The 20,596-nt window shown below is 37.5% G+C and overlaps 1 protein-coding gene across 4 annotated transcripts in view; it reads left to right on the top strand.

Annotated features, from left to right (window-relative positions):
* The window catches only part of TULP4 (TUB like protein 4), a 153,229-nt gene that overhangs the window by 12,337 nt on the left and 120,296 nt on the right, over positions 1 to 20,596 (top strand). For 3 of the 4 annotated variants that reach the window (XM_038134124.1, XM_038134126.1, XM_038134127.1), the window contains exon 2: positions 14,193 to 16,475. In XM_038134124.1, the coding sequence (XP_037990052.1) occupies positions 16,224 to 16,475 (252 nt within the window). In that variant the 5' untranslated portion in view covers positions 14,193 to 16,223. Of the gene's footprint in view, positions 1 to 3,512; positions 8,147 to 14,192; positions 16,476 to 20,596 lie in introns of those variants that run through there. The other variant, XM_038134128.1, reaches the window with a different exon arrangement.

Consider the following 20,596-nt stretch of genomic DNA (forward strand, 5'->3'; position numbering starts at 1 on the left):
GTGTAACCATAACATGGTAGTGACATCCTTTGGTCAAATGCCCTGACTCTTTGTGGTGATACCCACAATCAGCAGGGTATCATGGTGTGTTCATGGCTTGAGAATATAAAGACATATTTTGCTGAACTTAAACCGGGATCAACTGGAAATATTTCTTCCTGCTTTCTACTGCTGTTTTTTGTTGTTGTTGTTGTTGTTGTTGTTATTGCATGCTTGTGTCACACAGAAATGAAAATGAAACAAAGATACACAGGTTTTGGGCTGAGACAGATGTATGGGTTGTCAGAGAGGTGTTTTTGCGTGTCCTAACCTGTTCCCCAGCTGTGTTTTGTGGTTACAGTAGTAGCCAAAAATATGTCTGGAAAGAATCCAGCATGAGGATAACACTCTTCTCTTAGGAACATGCAATCTGTATAATTTTTTAAGGCAAACACCTATTATATATTTCTATCAGTTGAGTCTTTAGGAGGATAATATGAAGGGAATCACTGCCCTGCTAAATTTTTCTTCAGCGTTTTCCTCTGTTTTGCTTAATTGCTGATTGTACATTGTTTTTTAAATAAAGCAGTCCTATCTCCCTATGTGGACTTAGTATCTGATTTATGGAGACAGGATTGTCTTGCATAGTGGATTTTATGGACAAGTAATTTCTCATGTCAAACAATGTAGCATTTCATTAGCATGCTGATAAAAAATGGATCAGTAACTTTGGTTTTATATAGTTTGGTTTTGGGGGGTTTTTTGTTTTTGGTTTTTTTTGTTTGTTTGTTTGTTTTTGGATGGTGGTGGGTTTCTTTGGGGTTTTTTTTTGTTGTTTTTGAGTGTTAAAGTGTCTTTTTATATCCATTGTTACTAGTCTGAAGGACAAACATTATTACTAGTCTGAAGGACACAGATTCTCCCACTTCCCTTCCCCTCAAACCCTGTATCCCTGCTTAGCTGATTAAACATCCCTTGTACTAGATGGCTGATGATGCTCTAATATGTGTGTACAGACTGTTGGCCTGTTTGCAGGTAATTGATACTGTGCCTGAGGTCTGATTTGAGCCTTTTGGCCAAGAACTTTGGCATCATGGCTTCAAAATAAAACTGCATGACTTCCACATGTTAATCTAGTGCTCTTTTTACCTTATGAACCACCTGCCTCTTTTCAGTATGACCTTAATTCATCCCATTTTCCCAGAAGGAAGCTTGCTCCTTTTGGCTTTGCTTTCCTCTTAGAGGGATTCCCTCCAGCTCTGCCATCAGCTGCATGACTGGGATGATGCTTGTCCTGACCTGATGTCACAGCTGGAGGGGAGCACATCAGCCGCTGGTCAGGTTGGAGCCAGCTTCTAAAGATTGGCTCACTGCTGCCATATGACACTGCATGGTTTGGCAAATGACCATTGCAATTTTTCTTGTCATATGCATCTGTAGTTGGCCTTGAATGAGAGAAAGTAGAAATACAAATTTCTGCGTAGCATGTCTTTTATGGACTGGATATATGCATTGCTCATGCCATATTCATCCATCTGAAATCTTGTGGATGTTGAGATTGGAATTATGAAGACTCTATTTTTTCCTGAAGCTTTAAGTAAATGAAACTAATACATCCAAAGGGATTTTTTTTTTTGTCTCCAAAGCAGAAAAAACATATTGAAGTCTGGCTTTGTCCTTTTAATATGTCTTCTCTTGCTGTACCTAATAAAGACTATCACAGGTTTGCTGCTGAATGGTTAGAAGAGGATGTGTGCCTGTACCTAGTGCAGTTCACTTTAGAATTTGGCTTTTTAGCTTGGTTTATCTTCAGTATTTTCAACTGAGATTTGGGACCTTTTAGTGTTGTGATGAATGTGCCATGGGTCTGTAATGGAAGTGGAGCCTATGGCAATAGCATTGCCAAGTCTTTTTTTGCTATGCTGTGTTAGAGAACATTTGCAGGGTGGCTAAAAATGGATATGAAAAGATACTATTTTTAAGTAGGACTTTCATTGTCTTAGTCTATTGGAGTAAATTTGGCCTTTCATGAAAGTTGTCAAATTGAATTAAAATAGCTTTAATAATAAATAATGTGAGTATGTATTGCTTAAATGTTTTTGCTGAGGTTTTAAAAGTGCCACAGATCACTAAAATGAGGGAAATTGCTGGGTAAATAACTGGTTTCAGTTTGCTGAAGGGGCAGATCAGCTTGCAACAGATTTTCTTCAGGCATAGAGGAAAAAAATTGTGTTTATTTCAGTATACTTTATGTCAGGTTTTTTTCCAAGGAGAAACTGAAAAGGATTGTTTTCTTCTTGGAAAATACAGAAAAAAAAAGAAATTTGATGTTGAGATCAGCTATTTCTACTGAGGTGGTGATTCAGCATCTAAAAAGTCACCTCAGGTCAGAAGCTAAAGGTAATTCTTCCTTTAGTTTAAAAACAAATTAATTTTCAATGAAAAACATTATTAATATGAAACCGAAACATCTAGTATGTAGTTTTATTAGTAACATTCTCTAAATCTTCTAAACCTTGGATTTCTGTAAATGGAATTCTAGTTTCCTTTGAAAGTAACTTGATACCATTGCGAGTTTACAAGATAATCCTCAAATGCAATTCTTTGAAATATTGATTTTTTGGGGGAATTTTTTATCTGTTTTTTTCTTTTCCAGCAGTGTTGGAGATTAGAGAGACATTAGATTCTGGACTGTTGTCAGCCTTCTTCTGGCCTGGGTCTTGCAACACTTCAGGGTATCTTGTGTACTTGCAGTTTTATGTACTCATGCGTTGTGTGTCAGTGGGGCATATATGGCTGCTTGGAGAAAATTGTTCCAGAAGGAATGACCATTTAACCATTCATTTTTTGAATGTAGACTGGAAAGGGACAGAAATATTTTGAAGCAAGATAGAAATAGACTGGAAGACATCAGATGAGCTACGCTCAGGGGTCGTAGCACAGACTGGAAGCCAGTAATGTTAAATTCTGTCTTCTTATTTATGAAGAATGCTGTCTTTCCCTTCAGTATTAAGAAAGTTGCTCCAGCTCTGCCCCATGGGTGAAGTTCCATGGTTCAGCTAAGCTGAGCTAACATCTTTCTGTTTCTGAAAAGTCTTCCTGCACCTCAGTCTTGTGTCTGCTCCTTAGCTGCAGTTCCAACACTCACCTGACCCATCAGTGATTTAATCCAAATCCCTAAAGCCACAGAATATTTCTTACTTTTAAAAATATTTATCTTCTGGTGTTGTAAGAAACTGAGTCCACCCAAGGAGATGTCGATGGGCACCTGGCAGTGAAAACAGGGATGAGGACCAAGTGGATCTAGGAAGGGAAAGTGGAGTGGGTCACTGAGGCGTCAGAGATTAAGAAGTCTTTTTACAGCATAGGCTTCTTTGAACAGTTTGCTGTCTTTCAGGCCTTTGGGAAGGAATTGTACTTATCTGACAGAGTTGCTAAAAAGATGCTGTAGTGTGTGCATTCAAGGCATCATGGAGTGTGAAAGATTTTGTAGGAGCAATCCTGCATTTCTGTATATGGAATGTACTACTACTTTGGCGATAAAACTTGATTTCTCAAGAGACAAGATGTCATAAAGCTGTTGGATTGCCAGTGGTAGTGGTGACTCTGCCAGTCACGTACCAGCTCTTCTGTTGAGGATGGATGTAGCGCTCTCAGTAATTTTGTGGTAAGAGCAGGGCTCTGTGAGTCATTGAAGGTTGCTATGAGAAACCCAGTAGTGTTTCCATAGGGCATAGCAATGTAATTATAGAAGCTTCATTTGAAAATGGGTGAGATGTCAGTTATTTGTAGCTCTGCTTCAGAGCAAGAGAAACAATAAATGTTGAAATTATGTTCTCTGCATCTGCATGTGGTCTTCCAGGAGATAGGCTTGGGTTTGCTTTTTGTCTGCTGGAGCTCTTGCTGATCTGGGTACTGTTCTGAGAAGCAGCAATAAAGGACATTCCCTATCAACCCAGAACAACTGCTTTGTAGTTTGGCTTTTGGCTTTTGCAAGAAAAGCAACAGATCCAAGAATCACAGAACACATTGCATGAGGGAATGTTATTAAACAGTAAATGCCTTACTATGCTCTGCTTAAAATTTTTGATAAAACGTTGAAGCATTGAGGGAGAATAATCCTGCAACATCTGTAAGGCTCTACATAAGAAACACTGTTTTATTGTAGAACATCCCAGCAGATGTGCTCCCCATCCCAGTGGGAGGCTGACTGCCTGGCAGAAGATAGTCTGTAATCAGATCCCTGCAGCTCTGCATTGCTCTAGTGTGTCTGTTTAGAATCTAGCAGTGTCTTGCTTCATTTTATGGTTCATATTGCTGTCTGTGAGATGGATTTCTTCATCTGAAATGAAAATTGGTAAACATGCAAGTCCAAAATAAAGCTTGTGAGTTGGATTTATAAAAACCTGTGTTATTGGTTTCAGTCAACTGAAAAATCAATTTAACTGGTTTTTTTTCGGATGTGAGCTCTAGCTTCTCAAGCTTTAATCAACATAACATAACATAACTTTCCTGCCTTTTTTTCTGACACTGATTACAAGACTTCTTAAAGTATTTAACTACAATTAGCATCTGAAGCAAAATCGTAGGGATTGGGAATGATATTATTTTATTGACATTTTGCTCTTAAAGGGGGGGAAACATCCATGAAACTTGTTAATACTACCTCCTACCTACTTATCCAATAGAAATAAAAATTATATGCACAATAATTAAACAGACCAGATAGGCTTTGCAGATAATTTATAGCTGCCTTGGAATACTGAGTGTAGACTATCTCAGTCTACATGGATGGGAACAAGAAGGAAGTGTTAGAGATTTCTTAAATCTAGTGCTATGCTTTGATCACTCCTGAGAACAGGGGAAAGAAATTTTGGGTTTGTTTGCAGGCCCCTTAAATGTCACATTTGTGTGGGATTTTTTTTGTGGCTAAGATGCTTAAGGACTTTGTTTACAGTAGGGATTTGACAGGAAAGAATGGAATATTTGTTTTATGGGTTATCCATCAGTGAAATGTTGTTTATTCCAATTCTTAGTGATAGATTCTGCTAGGATTACTGTGGTATTGACACTGTGGGGAATAAAACCAAAACTGACGTATTTGCACCTGTGAGATAATGCACATATCTCTCCAGGTGCATTAATTTGTAAAATGATTTGCTTCTGTATGATGATTGCCTTTAGGGGTTTGCTTTTTGCAAGCTTACTGTGGAACATTTATCCACTCACTCCTATGTTAGGGTTATTTAACAGTCTTGGAATGGTGCATGCCATCTCCTTGCACTGTCATATGGCCTTGTGGTTTTATTAATTACACTGAATTCGTCATCCTAGGAATGTAATGAGTGGGTTATTACTATTTTTTTTCCTCATAGATAATCCTAGCAACCTTTCCACATTCTGTTTTGACCAGTGGCACAAGCATTACATGGCCTCTTTTACAAGATAAATACATTGCAATGTAGATGTAAGGAGAAATAGCAGCAGCAGTAAAACAACTCTGCTGTGACTGTGTGCAGGTATAAACAAGGCAGTATATTCACATGTAATGTAAATCTTGTTTTATGCCTTTTTAGAAAAGAAATAGACCAATTTCAGGCAAACATATAATCTGTGAATTATATATTAAGTATAACAGATTTATTTTTTTTAAATTTTTTTTAATCTTGCAGCATTTTAATCAAGCAGCCAAGTAGTGAGTTGTTAGGTGGACAATCCAATGAAATCAGCATCTGGCAGGTAATATTTGAGGTTTTAGAGTCACTGAGTAACTAGATTTTCCCATATTTAATTTAGGTATTTAATTCTTTTAATAGCTAGGAATAGAGTTTTTGTATTCTGATATTGTAATTTCTGTATGTTCATCATCTTTGTTTCATGCTGTCATTCAGCAGAAGAGTAAGTGAAAAGTAATATATAATTTTAGTAATTAGGATAAAATTTCCTTACAATATCATTAGGTTACCTAATTTCAGAAGCCTTGTATGAAAATACTTTATATAATACCATATTTTAACCTTTTTCTCTAATGTTTGTTGTGTGCATCCATCGGCTACAGATCAAATGTAATGTCAGTTTCAAGCAGATGCTGAACTGTTGAATTCATTGTAATTCAGCTAATAGAGGTAACAACAAAGCATATAGTTTCCTCATAGTAACCTGTGATTATTGTGGCCTGTGAATAATTCACAGTTAATGGAGAATGTATTAAGGTGTCAATGCAGCATTAGGCACTGAAGTACTGTACTGTCTTATGTTCCTTGAATCTAAGAAGGAACTGGAATATCCTGATCCTCTTAAGCTACTGAATTGAAATCCTGAAAAAGATGTTTTCATGTAATTTGTTTTAATAGACTTTGTAAGCTCAAGGGGATGACTGACACTGCAAGATTATGACGTTACCTTGCCAAGCTGCTTACCAGAAAAAGCAGCAGAATTCTCCTTACACAGTTTGCAAGCAGGCTTTTTTAATACAGATGTTGAACCTTCAGTACAGATGTTGAGTTTTACAGAGGGAATTATCAGAGTGGATTAGATGTTGTTTCTTTTCTCTGATTGTTCTGCTTTTTCACCTCTTCCCAAAACTCTTGACATAGTGAATATTGGGCTTTCATACAGCTCTGGAGGTACTTTGTGAAGTACTTATTTAACTAAAACAAGATTGTACTGAAATAGGCTTGTCTAAATATATAGTAGTCTTAGGCATAGAAGGAAAAAAGTAACTAAGATAACTATAAAATTTTACATCAAAATTATGTTATGAAATGACCACAGATTGCTTTTGTCTTATTATTACTTTTGTCTAGAAAATGCAAAGCGTGCTTGAGCAAAGTGTGATTGCAGGACTCTGACCTATATTTGTCAGATTTAGCAGAAGCTGTCTGCTAAGTAGCACATCATCTACTAAATGCAATCACATTATTTTCCCAAATTCAAGTTTCTAAAATGAAATACAAAATGTATGAAGATGATATTCTTCAACCAAATCAATCTTTCCTCTAGCTATTTTGAAAAGTTTACTGTCTTCCTCTGAAGATCCTTGTGTTCCTTGGGAAAGGCAGTAAGGTGAAACTTGGCAATGGGAAAGAAGAAAATTCAAAGGAAAAAAACCCACACCACATTCTTTCTCTTGTATCGTCATGCATAACTCAAGCTTGAATTGTATGTGAATGCATTAGCTCTGTGTGTTTATCTGAAAGATACAGTGTTAACTGTGATGATGAATCTTCCCTTTTAATTCTCATGCTTTGTAGATTCTGAACCTGAGCTTTAAAAAAAAAAAATCCCTTTTGTATATAGGTTAGGTAAAGGTGCATTTAAAGAGGCATTGAGATTTTTCTGTTGAGGAAGAGAAGTAATTGGTTCCAAGTAGTTTGACAGTTACTTCATTTATATAACTTCCTAGGGATAAAAACAACAGAATGAAGTTGATTAAAGCTCTAGCTACCAAGTAATGAGAATATTACTTTTCCTCAAAAAACTCACACTAATTTACAACATTTGTTGACTTTCTTGATGAAACGTGAGCACTTGCTCAATGGAAGTGCATTTTCATAATTTTGTAGAGATTGGAGTTAGAAGCAACCACTATCTGGTAGTTGTACAGAGGGCATTGAATGAAATATTCAGAATTCCTACTTAAAATAACTCGTGGTGTTCCTTGAATATACTTTTCTAGAGTTTTTACAACCCTTTTTCTGTTCATTCATTTTCATCTGTGATCATTTTAACACATTGATTTTTCATATTTAAGAAAATAGAAGGCACAGTCATTGGTAGCCATCCTCCCACTGAATACCTCTCTAACTGGCAATTTTTAACTATTATGGATTTCTCAATAGAAAGGTTGTAGTGTCCCAGTCATGCATGAGGAATAGCATACTGCTATTTCTTATCCCCACTTCAAAATTTTGTATTTTAATATAACTATTATTTAATATTAATATTTATATGAAATAGACATATTTCATATGTCTAGCAGGAGCTAGGCCAGTATGAAGAGAGAATTGTGAAGACATGTATAAAATAAAACTACTTGGACACAAGACTGCTCTGTGAATTTACCTAGGTTCAGATCTGCCTTCCTGCCTTCAGCTCACCCACCAGCCCATGACTGTGCCTGGTGGACACCGGTGTCTTTCTGACCTCCTTGCTTCTGTCTGCACAGGTGAGCAGTCAACACTTGGCATATTAATACAGAGCAGATCAAAACCATCATTCACCTAACAGGGCACGTGTATGCAGCTAATCTCGTGCCCTCCAAGTGTTGGCAGTGAAACAACAACTTTCAGAAGTCTTTGCTTTGCTCCAAGCATTTATTTAAAACTCCTGACTTTATTGCATTTGTTGAAAGCATTTGACTTTTACAAATGCTTCCTCAGTGATTCTTGATTATCAAGGCTGCCTCTAAAGCAACTGCTCCTTGAGTTAGTCTGTTTCCATTCTATTATATGCCTCCTTTAACCCAGAGATCTTGACACGGCCTTCCAGAACCAAGAGGAAAAAACATGGAACTTGGAGCAAAAGAGGACAGGTAGAGGGAGGAGGTGAAGCTGTTCTTAAGGTTTGCATCTCTTTGTTGCAAGGGCAGAGTATCCCTGCTCTGCATCTGGACCTCTAAGCAGTGGTGGTGAGGTGAGTGCAGGTCCTCAAACCAGCCTGAAGTCTTGAGTTACAGCACATTTGAGGGACAGCTAGGACTAGAGTTCAGTTCTTCATCCCAAAGCCAAAGACTGAGAAACAAAAAATGCAACTCCTGTCTTTTTGTATTTTTAAATACGCGCGCACACACACACACACCCCTCACAATCCATCTCACACCTGTGGTGCAGTTTGCAGGCATCACCAGGAGCTCCCTCTCTGCTGCAACACGCTGCACTTGTGCCTCTTCTCAACAATTATCAGGTTTCTGACTTAAATATGTCTTGCTGTCCAAAAGATATAATTCTTGTTTATGAAGCTCTTCTGAATTTTAAAAACGGATGACATCTGTTGTTCTCTCCCTTCATCTCCCTTTCCTTTCTTTTTTTTTTATGTTATTGTTTGTTTCCAGTGTGGTAGTGTGTCCCATACAAAGGTGTATTGGGATTTTTGAGGAGAATATTGAAAGTTCAGTGTATGTTCATAAGAAAGTATTAAAGAGCCTGTGGGCAGATATTGGAGATAATTAGGAGCTAGCTGGAACTGCTGCAGACTCGAGGGATGTTTGCAGGCTGCAGAATGTTCCTACGGGAAGGAAATGGCTCTGTAATTACAGGCAAGGTCAGCGCAGTCAGTTCAATGGAAAAGAGATGGTGAGAGCTGGGACGCCCTCCCGTGAAGGTCTTTGAATGTTGTTAGTGGGACACAGCTGTTGCCACTTTTTGAGGAAGTGCCTGGCTAAGTATACATTGTCTAGGGCTTCTCTGTGCTGAGAGGATTGCAGCCTTTTCTTAAGAAAGAAGATTTACACTCATAAGTGCCATGGATTTCTTGGTCACACTTCATGTTTTTTGAATCTCTAAAGTGTTTGGATGTGTTTTTCAGGGGTGTGAATCTCCCAACTCTTTAAAAGGCTAGTATGTGTTATTTGTGCATCTTTATTTCCTTAAACAGGTTTTTCAACACCTGTCTGGAGTATTTCAGCTCACTTCTGTTAATTTGAAAAGGAGGCATATTTCCATGGCTGATGGGTAGCTTTGGCTCCAGGACATCCTAGCCATTTTAAATTCATCCTCAAGAGGAAAAACTTTGCTTCCCTTTCTTCTAAGGACAAACCCCTAAGTTCAGAAATATCCTGTGCCCAGACTTTGTTATCAGTAGTCTTCAAGTGGCAATACTAGTTGCAGGTACTCCTCCCTTCTGTTTCTCACTTGTTTTGTACCTTTTCCAGTTTGCCAGTGCCGCTGAATGTGGGACAACACTGGGGCTGTGGCAGGGATTGATTCTGCTTAAAAGGGCAAAAACTTTTGGGCATAGCTCAAATTGATTGAAATTTATTGCCACAATTCCTAACCCTTCTGTGCATGGTGAGTTCAGGAAGGGAAGCTCTCTTAAAATCAGTTGCTGTTTTTGGAGAGTAAGTTTTCAGCGAGATCAGCTTCCAAGCCAGTTAATTTTTTCTTCAGGCTTTTTAGGAAAGTAGCTAGTCTTGTTAAATAAATTTCTTTCACTTTTTTTGATAGGATTGTTTAATGATTTTTGTTAATTTAGAGATTGGACTAAATAAACAACAAATTGTATCATCTTACCAGCTTCTATCTCTCTAGTATTTAGCCTGTAATACAGTAACTCTATTATATGATGTGCCAATTTTGTACTGTAGTGTTCAGCAGTGACCTTGGAGGTTGCTCCCACAGTCCCCATTTGATAGCTGGTGGGATCATCTGCCATCAGCTTGTGCCAAACCAGTTGTTGCTGGCACTTATAAAATACCTTGCTATCTTCATGGACACTGGTGTACATTTTTTCCTTCTTAGACTGCAAAGGGAGGGAAAACTAAAGTTTCCTTTGACCTTATGCAGGCTTGGCAGGTAGGGAATCTGGTTAGGCTGAAAAATCATGAAGTGTTTTCAAAGACTCTTTATCTTCTGTTTCTTTCCTTATGATGTTTGGGTCGTCAGAATCTTCCAAAAGCAGGCTATGAGCCCTTATTTGTTTGGTTTCTTGGAGATAATAATTCAGAAATAATGTGTACTCACTTCACTTTTCCTTCTTTGCCTTCCTTCCCTTCCCAGTCCCCTTTTATCCTCGCCTTCAGATTCTCTGCTCTGCAGCCTTGAAGAGTAGGGGTTTGAATAAATATGAAATACTGAAGAGCTTGCTGCAGTATTGGTACATTTGGCTGTGCTTAGCTGCTTTCTGTCAACAAAAGAGACACCTCAATGAAAGACACATGAGGACAAATAAATATTTTTCTGGTTGTGCAACTGTGGCTTAACACACTTTATATAAGTTAGTAGGAACAGAAGATAAAAATGAGTAGTTAAATATTGACACTACAATAAGAGACTAGCTCATTTTTGTTTATAAGCTCATTTTTTAAAATTAAATTTTAAATTTTCTGTCATGCAGAAACATAACTTGCTGCTGGGTTTTGCATTTGAGAAGAGCTATGCTTTCAAAACCAAGTGAAATAAAATAGTTGTGGATCCTGCTTTCCTGTGTCACAAGTCTAATATGTTTTTGTCTCATTAGGTGTCTGTACTTTAATGTTTTACATCATTGGGATTAGACTCAACAGTATTAGAGGATGAGTTCAAGTAGCATCTCCCTTTGTTAAAGGGAAAATCCAGAGAAAAAATATTTTCAACTACCTTTTAAGTGAAAGTAGAGAATTCACTGGTATTTATTGTCCTAGTAGTGTCAGAAACAATTTACCAGCAAAATCAGATTGTGGTGCACTTCTGTGATTAGTCCTTGCATCGCTGTGGAAGCAAAGGTGCATGAAGTTTAATTATAAAAAATCTTCAGTTAAAAATTCAGTTTGAATGAGTTCCATCTGGAAGGCCAAGTTCTCTTTCTATGGTGAGAGAAATAGTGGTGGGATGTGCAGGTAACACCCAGCTCTTTTATCATGCTTTTTGTTCTCTGCTATTACACACTTCACAACAGAGGTGGAAGCCATTACCCTGGTGTTCCATGGTGGGGAAAAACAACACAAAAAGCTTGGTTTCAAAATATGAAAATGAGCAGAACTGTGAGGCTGCTGTAATGGTGGCAGAAGGGGAGTGTCTGAATTACTGATTTTTTCAGAGGGAAGACTAGCACTTGACTCTTTTAATTAGGTTATTTCTTAGGAAATACAGAGTGCATGGAAATGAAGAAGAAGGAACGGAAAGCATTAATATATAATATATGTAATCTTAATTCAGCCTATATTTGAGTGTTTGATATTATATTCATAAAAGTATTTTTTCCCTTGTCTCTGAATATAACATAAAGGTGGTGTTGATCCTCAGTGATTCAAAGGCAAACTATTCTCATAGGTTGTATTGTATTGAGAAAGTATTTGAATAATGGCTAATTTTATTACTTTTGTAGTTTTTTTGGATTTTCATCTCTCCCTGACTAGCATTTCTAAAGCAGTTAGGATATTTTTAAGAGGAGAAGCCTTTGGTTTGTCTAATCTTGAAAGCAATGGTAAATGGAACTAAGATGAGAGAAGGTTGTTGACCAAGATGCAGATGAGTCCTTTTCTCAACCTTGTTAATCTTATATGCAGTGAATAAGGACAGAAGTTGCATACAGATTTCATGCAAAGCCACTGTATCTATAGTTACCTGTATTTTAAAATCCACTTGTAAACTCGTGATTCTTGATCAGTTCAAACAATTCTGTTTAGTGCTTATCTCTGCTCTGATATTTCAGAGACTTTTGTTTTCTCAGTAAACATTTTTTTAAAAATTTCTCTGTAGGATTAGTAAAGGCTTGTATCATAACACTCATGCTGCTAACATAAAATGTCAACTTTTGAATGCAGATGTCTGTTAGGAAGATTTCAGTGGGTACGGAAACAGTGGCACTGATCCTTCAGAGGATCAGGTTTGCTTATGAGATAAATGCAGAGGTTTGTCTATAAACCATTGTACTCTGAATGTTTTTCTATGTTTTCCTATATACAAGCTTCCTCTGGGCTGTAATTGATAAGCATCAGAAATTTGGAAAGGTGACATTTGTCATATCATCATCTTGCCATGATGAAAAAGTAATTAATAGCAGCCATTATTTTTAAAACTTCAGTGAGGTGTAGTGCTGAAGAGGTCTGGCAGTGACTCACCAAATCTCGGGGACAGTGTTTCTGATAAGTCAGCCAACTGTGTTGTGTTGTAAACTACTTTACAACTTTGCCTTTGTGTCTGTAAATTTGTTTTCTTATCTAGTCTCTTTTTTTTTAAACAAAATTAATTAATATGTCTATGCTAGAATGAAATAAGTGGTTAATTACAGGAAACATGAGGTTAGTACAGTGCTTTATGTAATAAAGACAAGACCATTTTTGCAGCTCTGATGACTATTATGAATGCAGCTCTGAATTTAAATGAGCTCTCTTTATCAGTAACTGTGTAGATGCAATAACTGTGCATATGTGTGCACTTCAGATACAGCTACTGGAATATCCTGAATGGCCTTTTGCTTGGTCTCTTGTGCTTTATTTGTATACACTCTTTTGTATAAAATTGACTTTGGGGAATTTTTCTCCCCTTTTTCAAATGGAGATTTAAGCAGGATTTGAATAGTTTTTAAATTCATCTATATTGATTCAGACTTTTAAGCTTTAATTTTGAAGTACCTTAGATCTCTTCAAAGCAGTAGTTTAAGCCCTGGAGGAATCTTCCCAGTCTCTTTGAGACTGATAAGTTCAGTACTGTATTTTCATGGTTTGGAGCATCTTTTCTGTGAGGAAAGTCTGAGAGCTGAGACTTCAGCCTGGAGAAGAAAAAGCTTAAGGAGATCTTCCTGTTGTGTACAGTTGATGGGAGGGAATTAAGTGAGAGAGACAGGCTCTTAACAGTGGTATCCAGTGACAGAACCAGAGGCAATGAGCACAAACTGAAACACAGATGGTTCCCTCTAAACATCAGCAAACACATTTCTGTGAGGATGACTGAGCACTGGCACAGGTTGCCCAGAGAATTCATAGGGTTTTCATCCTTGGAGATATTCAGAAACTGCCTGGATACAATCCTGGGTAACTGACTCCAGGTGACCCTGCTTGAGCACAGTGGTTGGACCAGATGATGTCCAGAGGTCCCTTCCAGGTCAGCCGTTCTGTGATTCTGTTTGTGTGCCTCAGGGTCTAACCCTGTGCCTGCTCTATCACTAACATCTCCCTTCCCCATCTTCACTTCAAAGTTGTGAAATCTTTAACACTTTGCCCCAGAGACGGTGACCATGACAAAGGTCTTCCCCCTCCTCTCCCCCTGCAAAGTATCCTTCCCAGATACATTTCATTAGCTATACATGCCCATTGTGAAAAGTTTTGGGAATTTTGGAAGTGAGAAAGAAAATTTTGTAGTTCGTCCTTTTGTGTCTGTCAAATACAAATATATCAAATGTGTATGTTCTGAATAATGTTTTTACCTATATATGATACACTGTGTAGGAGTTCAGTATAAAATCCTTAATCATAATACTTCGATTACTGTAACAGTAGTACCAGTATCTTTAACTTGTTTTGGAACTTATTTTATTCACTTTTTTCTTTTTATGTGTGTGTGTGCTTTGCCTTGCAGAGTTGGAAGAATCCAGGAATTTGAAGTTTTGAGTAGCGGGCGTCTTACAAGATTACCACACCTAAACTGAAAAGGGAGATGCAGCTCTGAGTACCAGATTGGTGTGTGCACTGCATGTACATGAAAACGCACATGTTTTTGTCATCACCTAGACTTGCTCTGGCATATTCCTGAGAGCTTTGCAATTGATGAAAATTAATTTGAGAACCAGATGGAGCACCTTCTCAGCACAGGAATCAGTAATCCATGGAAAGACACCTGCCAGTAATGTTCAACTTTCCACATGTTCTTCACGGGTGAAAAAAGTCTGCAAGAAGAGAAAGAAAAAACATCCTCTGTGCAGAAGAAGCCTAATAAATACCTCCACAATCTAAATCGATAGCTGTGAGGGAAACAGAAGAATCAAGAGGGCAGAGGAAACTGGTTTAGTTCTAGCAGAGGAATAATGTATGGTCTTCGGCATGTTTTGCTTTGGGCTCAGTAGATTGTGAATGGACAATAAATCGTGACCTTCTGCTGAGTAATGATGACTGGAAGTAAATAAGTTGAGGAACTATGGGACAAGTCTGGGCATTGAACTGAGCAAACCTCGCCATCCTTCTTGAGTTAACCAGGTCATCAAACTTGCATATCCTTTCTCCCTCTCCTTTTTCCTCTTTTCACTTAGTGTGATATAAATACTAGCTAATTGAGCTCATAAATGTTATTCAAATAAAACGATTGGAATACTTCATATGTTTCCTTCTTGTACAGCTGCAAATGTTGTGTCTGGAACTATGAATCTGTGCTGTAGACAAGCATCAAGAAGGAAAGATCCTGTCAAACAAGCAAGGAAAATACCTAGAGAAATAGTGAATCCAGGAAGTCAGATTTTTAATGCTGCTTCTCTTTCTTTTTTAGATGATTCTATTTCTTCCTTCCTTGAATTTTAGAAGATTTTGAAAGAGTGCTTACTTGATGTGCTTTAATTCTGGCATTTGTTTTTTATGGTAGAATGAAAAGTCTGTGATTCCTTGTAGCAGAAAAAAAGGGAAAAGTAAAGGAAAAACAGCTTGACATTGTAGCCCGTTTCACAGGAGAGAGAACTTCATGGTTCACCTGAGGCAAACTTACCTACTTTGAAAGCTAAAAGCTTTAGAGCATTTTTGATTCTGCTATAAATGGAGAGGGGGTTCTTTTTCATTCGTGTGTGGCAGCAAAAAGTGGGAAAGCAGGCAAGATAGCGTGATAAACAGTTCAGGCTGTGTTGGGTCTCTGGTGGAAAAAAAGTGCTGCGATGAAAATTGGATTGGCTTTGGATTGCAAAAACTTTTGAGTCCAACGAGCAGTTCAGTACCAAGAGGGATTTCCCAACTGGCCTGGCACACCAGTGCCTGCACAAGTTCGGGTCTGTTGTTTCACACGGTTTGTGTGCCTTTTTTTCCCTTTATGCAATCTCTTTCAGCTTTAGCAGCAGAAATACATCAGATGGAAAAGATATGCCAGAGGGCAGCTTGGAAAAGAGGAATGTCATATATATACATATATATGTATGTGCGTGTGTTTAAATTTCTGCAACTGAACTTTTGAAGAAAATCTGACTGGAGGAAATTTTAAAAGCCTTAAGTTACTTGAAACCTACACATTTGCAACTCTTTGTCTCTGGAATTGCATTACGCTAAACTGGAATCTCAGGCTGAATAAAGATTATATCAAGTTGAGCAAAAAGATGACTTAACCATTTCTTGAGCGCCTCTTATGAAGTAGCTGTTTCTCCAAAGGATAAGTGCACCCCCACTCTACAGACTCAAAACAAAAATGAACCTGAATTTTTTTTTAAGTGTTACTTTTTCTTAGCCAACTGCCATCATCTTTTATAGAGGAATTTTTCACTATGCATTTGGTGGATATTTATAAACACTGACCCCATCCTCCTCCCTTTCAATGATCTATCCAGGTCAGTCTTATCAATAAAAAAAAAAAAAATTGATTTAAATTTTGTGCACTAGACATATTACTTTCTTATGTCAAAAAATAAAATATTTAAAAAGCATGTATGCAGCAGTGGAACATGGGCCTGTTCTTTGCAGCGATTCCAACATCCTCTGCCTCTCCTGGAAAGGCAGAGTCCCCAAAAGTGAGAAGGAGAAGCCGGTGTGCAGGAGGCGATACTATGAGGAAGGCTGGCTGGCAACGGGCAATGGCAGAGGAGTTGTAGGCGTCACTTTCACTTCCAGCCATTGCAGGAGGGACCGGAACACCCCTCAGAGAATCAACTTCAATTTGAGGGGCCACAACAGTGAGGTAAGCAAAACGTGTGTTGCACTCTAAAGAAAAGTATAGCTATCTTTTTTTCTTCAAGTATTTCTGCTTGGAATTTGACAGAGTGGTATGAAGGAGGCTCAAGACTAATCCAAATGGGATTTGGGTCAATTGGAATTTTTCTGGTAAATTCAAGCATACACAACCGATGGTGGGAGGTTCTCTGGAAATGTGTCTTGTTTTGGTCTGGCCTACTTTCTCCTTCATTCCCCAGCACCTGCCAGTTTCCAAGCAAATGCAATAAATGCATGCTAATGGAAGTTAAAAGCTGTGATAGTCAACTGCTTTCACACAGTAGTGAAGTCTGGCTTGGAAGACTAATGGAAAGGCAGGGCAATGGGAGAAAAGCTTGGTTGAAGTCTGCCAGATTTTCAGAAGCTGCAAACTGGAACAGCCTGTGACAGGAGATAGCTGTTGTGTCTGGAAAAACTTCTCATTTTGTTAGAAAAAAGGCCAAGGTGACTTCTCAGAGAAATGCTGAGGTGCCTTGCAGTAAAATGCCATAACTTCAGTGTGCAAAGCATTGTCCTGAGTACAATGATACAAAAATTTTTCCATTCATGTTTTCTGAAAGGCATAAATCTGTTGGTATAAACTGAGATTTCAGCTGTGCTTTATCATCTTCCTGGCACCCATCTCTTTCTCTGCATAATGCTTCATGGAAAGTGCAGGTGATGCCCAGTAGCATACCAAGTGTCTTAGACAACAGGGAGGGCCTAGTTTGTTTCTGCTTTTTGGTTAGGATGTGTTTGGATGTGCTCTTTGCAAAGAATCTGTTCAAATCAAAGATTTGCTGTCAGGTTGGTGGGTGGACCGACATTTTAAGTGCTGAAATGAAAACCAAAGATTCACCAAATTTACAATGTGTTTTTTCTTGTCTCTTTTGCTATTTATTGGGTGGACTCTGGGAATGTATGTTGCCCTTTCAACCCAAGCTGCACCAAAGTTTCAGAAGTGGGTAGTTTTGGTTCTTGTGTAACATTAGTAACAATACTCTTTTAAGCAAAAAAAGGGAGCAGCCATCAAATACTTAGTCTGAAATAATTGCTTCCACATGCTTTGTGTGTATGGAGGTGTGTGGGTGTATGGTAAATCATACAGACTTCTATATGTATAGATGAAAGACAGATTCATGTATATATTTGTATCAGGTTCATTCAAAAAAATTACAGACATATTTTCCCAAAGTGAAGAATGATATTTGAATCCAGCATTTTGGTTTGAATGACAACTAGTTGTCTGTTTAATTGTCAATTAAAAATTGCATTTTATTTTTTAAGTGTGTGTGACACAATAATCACTTTTCATTTCTCCATATTTTGTTATCTAAATTTTCAGTGAAACTGGGCACTTGTTTTTCTTCTTTTGTGTAATATATGTTTTGGGAACAATATGGGAAGTTTCTGTTTCTGTGAAGTCTTATTGCAGAAGTTGGAAATACAAGACTAGGTTTCAGTATGTGCCCATTTAAGTGGAGAAGATGCTCATGTGCATGCTGCCCTTTGAGTTTGGCTAGTTTTGCTTTATTTACTCCGTTGGCCATTAGAGTCTCTTTCTGGGTCATTGAATCATTGCTCTGGGTCATTGCATCATTGCTGTGTGGATTTAGCTGTGCTGTTTGCACATCCTTTCAGCTAACAGTGATTGGCATGAGAGAGACTCAAATGAAATGAAACTTCTCTATTTGAATCTTTTTGTTGTTGTTGTTTGGGTCAAGCTTGTGATTAGTAAAGGGTTGTGTTCCTGTGAGTAATCCTCCTGACAGCAGGAATTGTGTCAATGACCAGAGTGGAGACTGCCAATTTATGTCTCTGTAAAACAAAACTGACATGGTGGGGTATGACTGAAGGAAGAGAGAAGTGGCTTTAGTGGAACTAGCTTTCTGTGATGAGTCTGTGGCTGCTATCAGATTTTCCTACTGTCATGTATTTTTGACCATTGTAAGTAAAACACATCATTTTTACAAGATGATGTTTTACACAGCGTTCTTCACCAGGCTTACTGAACTTAATCTTTTTATAGGAGAATCCCACTGATTTGGATAGGAATGTTAAAAGATATATACAGTTGAATGGACAGCAAGATTCTTTCTTTAGAAAACACCTTTTCTTCTGTCTGCTGAAAGATTCTTGAAAGAAAATATTGAACAGGAGTGCTTATTGCTACTATTTGCCTAAGAAGAAGTAAATGTTTTGTTGTCTTACTCTTCTGTTAAAAAAGCCAACAACAATGTTGTCTGTACTGGGTACCCCCATTCATAATGGAAAATGCTGATTTTGCAAGCACATCCTGGTATGTGTGTCTGATTAAAGCCATGTTTGTTGCACAGAGTGGGCCCTTAGATTGTGATTGACTTAAAACTCATAAGAGCCTGTTTGATTTGCTGACCAGTTCTAGAAGCATATTGTGTTGTCTTGTTCCCAGAAATGGTGATTTATACCTATTTTAGAGTTTATTTATAAATGGTGATTTATATCTATATTTTTCTCTGGGATAAAGCTAGGGTGCCAAGTGAAGTTTATTGCTTTTCAGTCATACAGTGCTACTTCAACATTGGTATGCGCTCAATTATTAAGTATAAAATGCTGAAATGAACAGAATGGAAGAGTGACAATATAGAAGCTAAATGTTTTCCATTTAGGGTGTAATTAACAATATGCTGTGGGCAGAGCGCTACATTGGATTTAAAGTGAAAATCCAGAAGAAGAGGTGATGTGGCAGCGCTGTGCTTCTGGCAAGAATGTGAGACTATTTTTAAGTGAGTCAAGAAGGTGAATGTCTGTGATGGATTTTTGCAATCTTTTTATGACTGCTGAAGAGATTCACTGAAATCTTTTTGGTTTATATTCTTGACTCTAATACCATGCCCACAGCCTATCAGAACAAAGAAGAATGAGGAATCCCCAGGACTGAATTACTGACATGCATATTATAGTGCTGGATTTGAATGACTCATCATGTTGAACAATAATTGAGAATTAAAAGCGTTGTAGTGTGAGCCACACTTGTGTTTCTACAATTGTTTTGCTTGGTTGTTAGAGTTTGCAACAACCTTGAGAATCACAAAATTAAAATAAGCATATTCCTATTTGTTCTGTGGCAAGGGGTGAAAATATTGCATTTTGTCATACAAAATGGGTGACCAGTAGGTTCGGAAGTGTGCCAGACTGAGTATTGTTTTATAGTGCTACAGAGATACCAACTTTCAGCATCTGATCCATCTTGAGTTTCCTGGGGAGAGATTTTCAGGGGGCTCTGTGAGAAATAATTAGAAAAAAAAGCCCAAACTTAATTTAGGAGGCCTCAATTAGCCTTATATCAATTTTCCTTCCAGTGAAATATTTTACAATCTAATTGGTTGGATGGTGCCATTGTAAGTATTTCTTCTAATGGTTTCTGTTGTGCCTAATGTATTAAGATGGTACCAATTTTTTTAGCACTTAATGTTTCTTAAATTGCTAGTGCTTAAAAAATGTTTTGCAGGTGCACATTTACTTTTGACTGTGCAAACTAAAAAGACATCTTTGATATATTTAATAAGAATCAGTATGCTAATTGCTAGACTGAGGCATTAAAAAGTATTACAAGCATATGCAAATTAGATGCAGTAAATTAAGTAACAAGCTGAATACATTATTGAGCATATATAACATTTTTTACTGTAAAGGTAAAGGAAATTATTTATTTACATTTGTCATTATTTGAGTGTTCCAAGCACATGTCTACAGATGCAAAAAACCCACCCTGTTTCATTCAGCACAGGTTTTAGTAGATAGGGATGTAAATGTATCTCAGCTGGACTGTCAAATGAATTAGTTACAGCTTTTCAAAGGAACACTGTCCTTTAAAAATATTCAATACATGTTGGTTTTCATACTACATTAGTTATGGAAGTCTGCACAGTTCTTGGTTTTGTTTTGGTTTAGAGTAGAAGGAGCTTAAAAATGTTTTTTTTTCTGGTTTCAAAAAGAAAGAAAGCTTTTCTTTATCCTGTCCCATTTTTTTTTGAGGTTTTATGTATCTTGCAGAGCAGATTTTTTTCCTGTAGTCTATTGCTTGTTTAGGAAATAAATTAAAAAAACTCAAACAAATAAGCCTTTTCA

The sequence above is a fragment of the Motacilla alba genome, chromosome 3 (genome assembly GCF_015832195.1).
Source record: "Motacilla alba alba isolate MOTALB_02 chromosome 3, Motacilla_alba_V1.0_pri, whole genome shotgun sequence".
Lineage (NCBI taxonomy): Eukaryota > Metazoa > Chordata > Aves > Passeriformes > Motacillidae > Motacilla > Motacilla alba.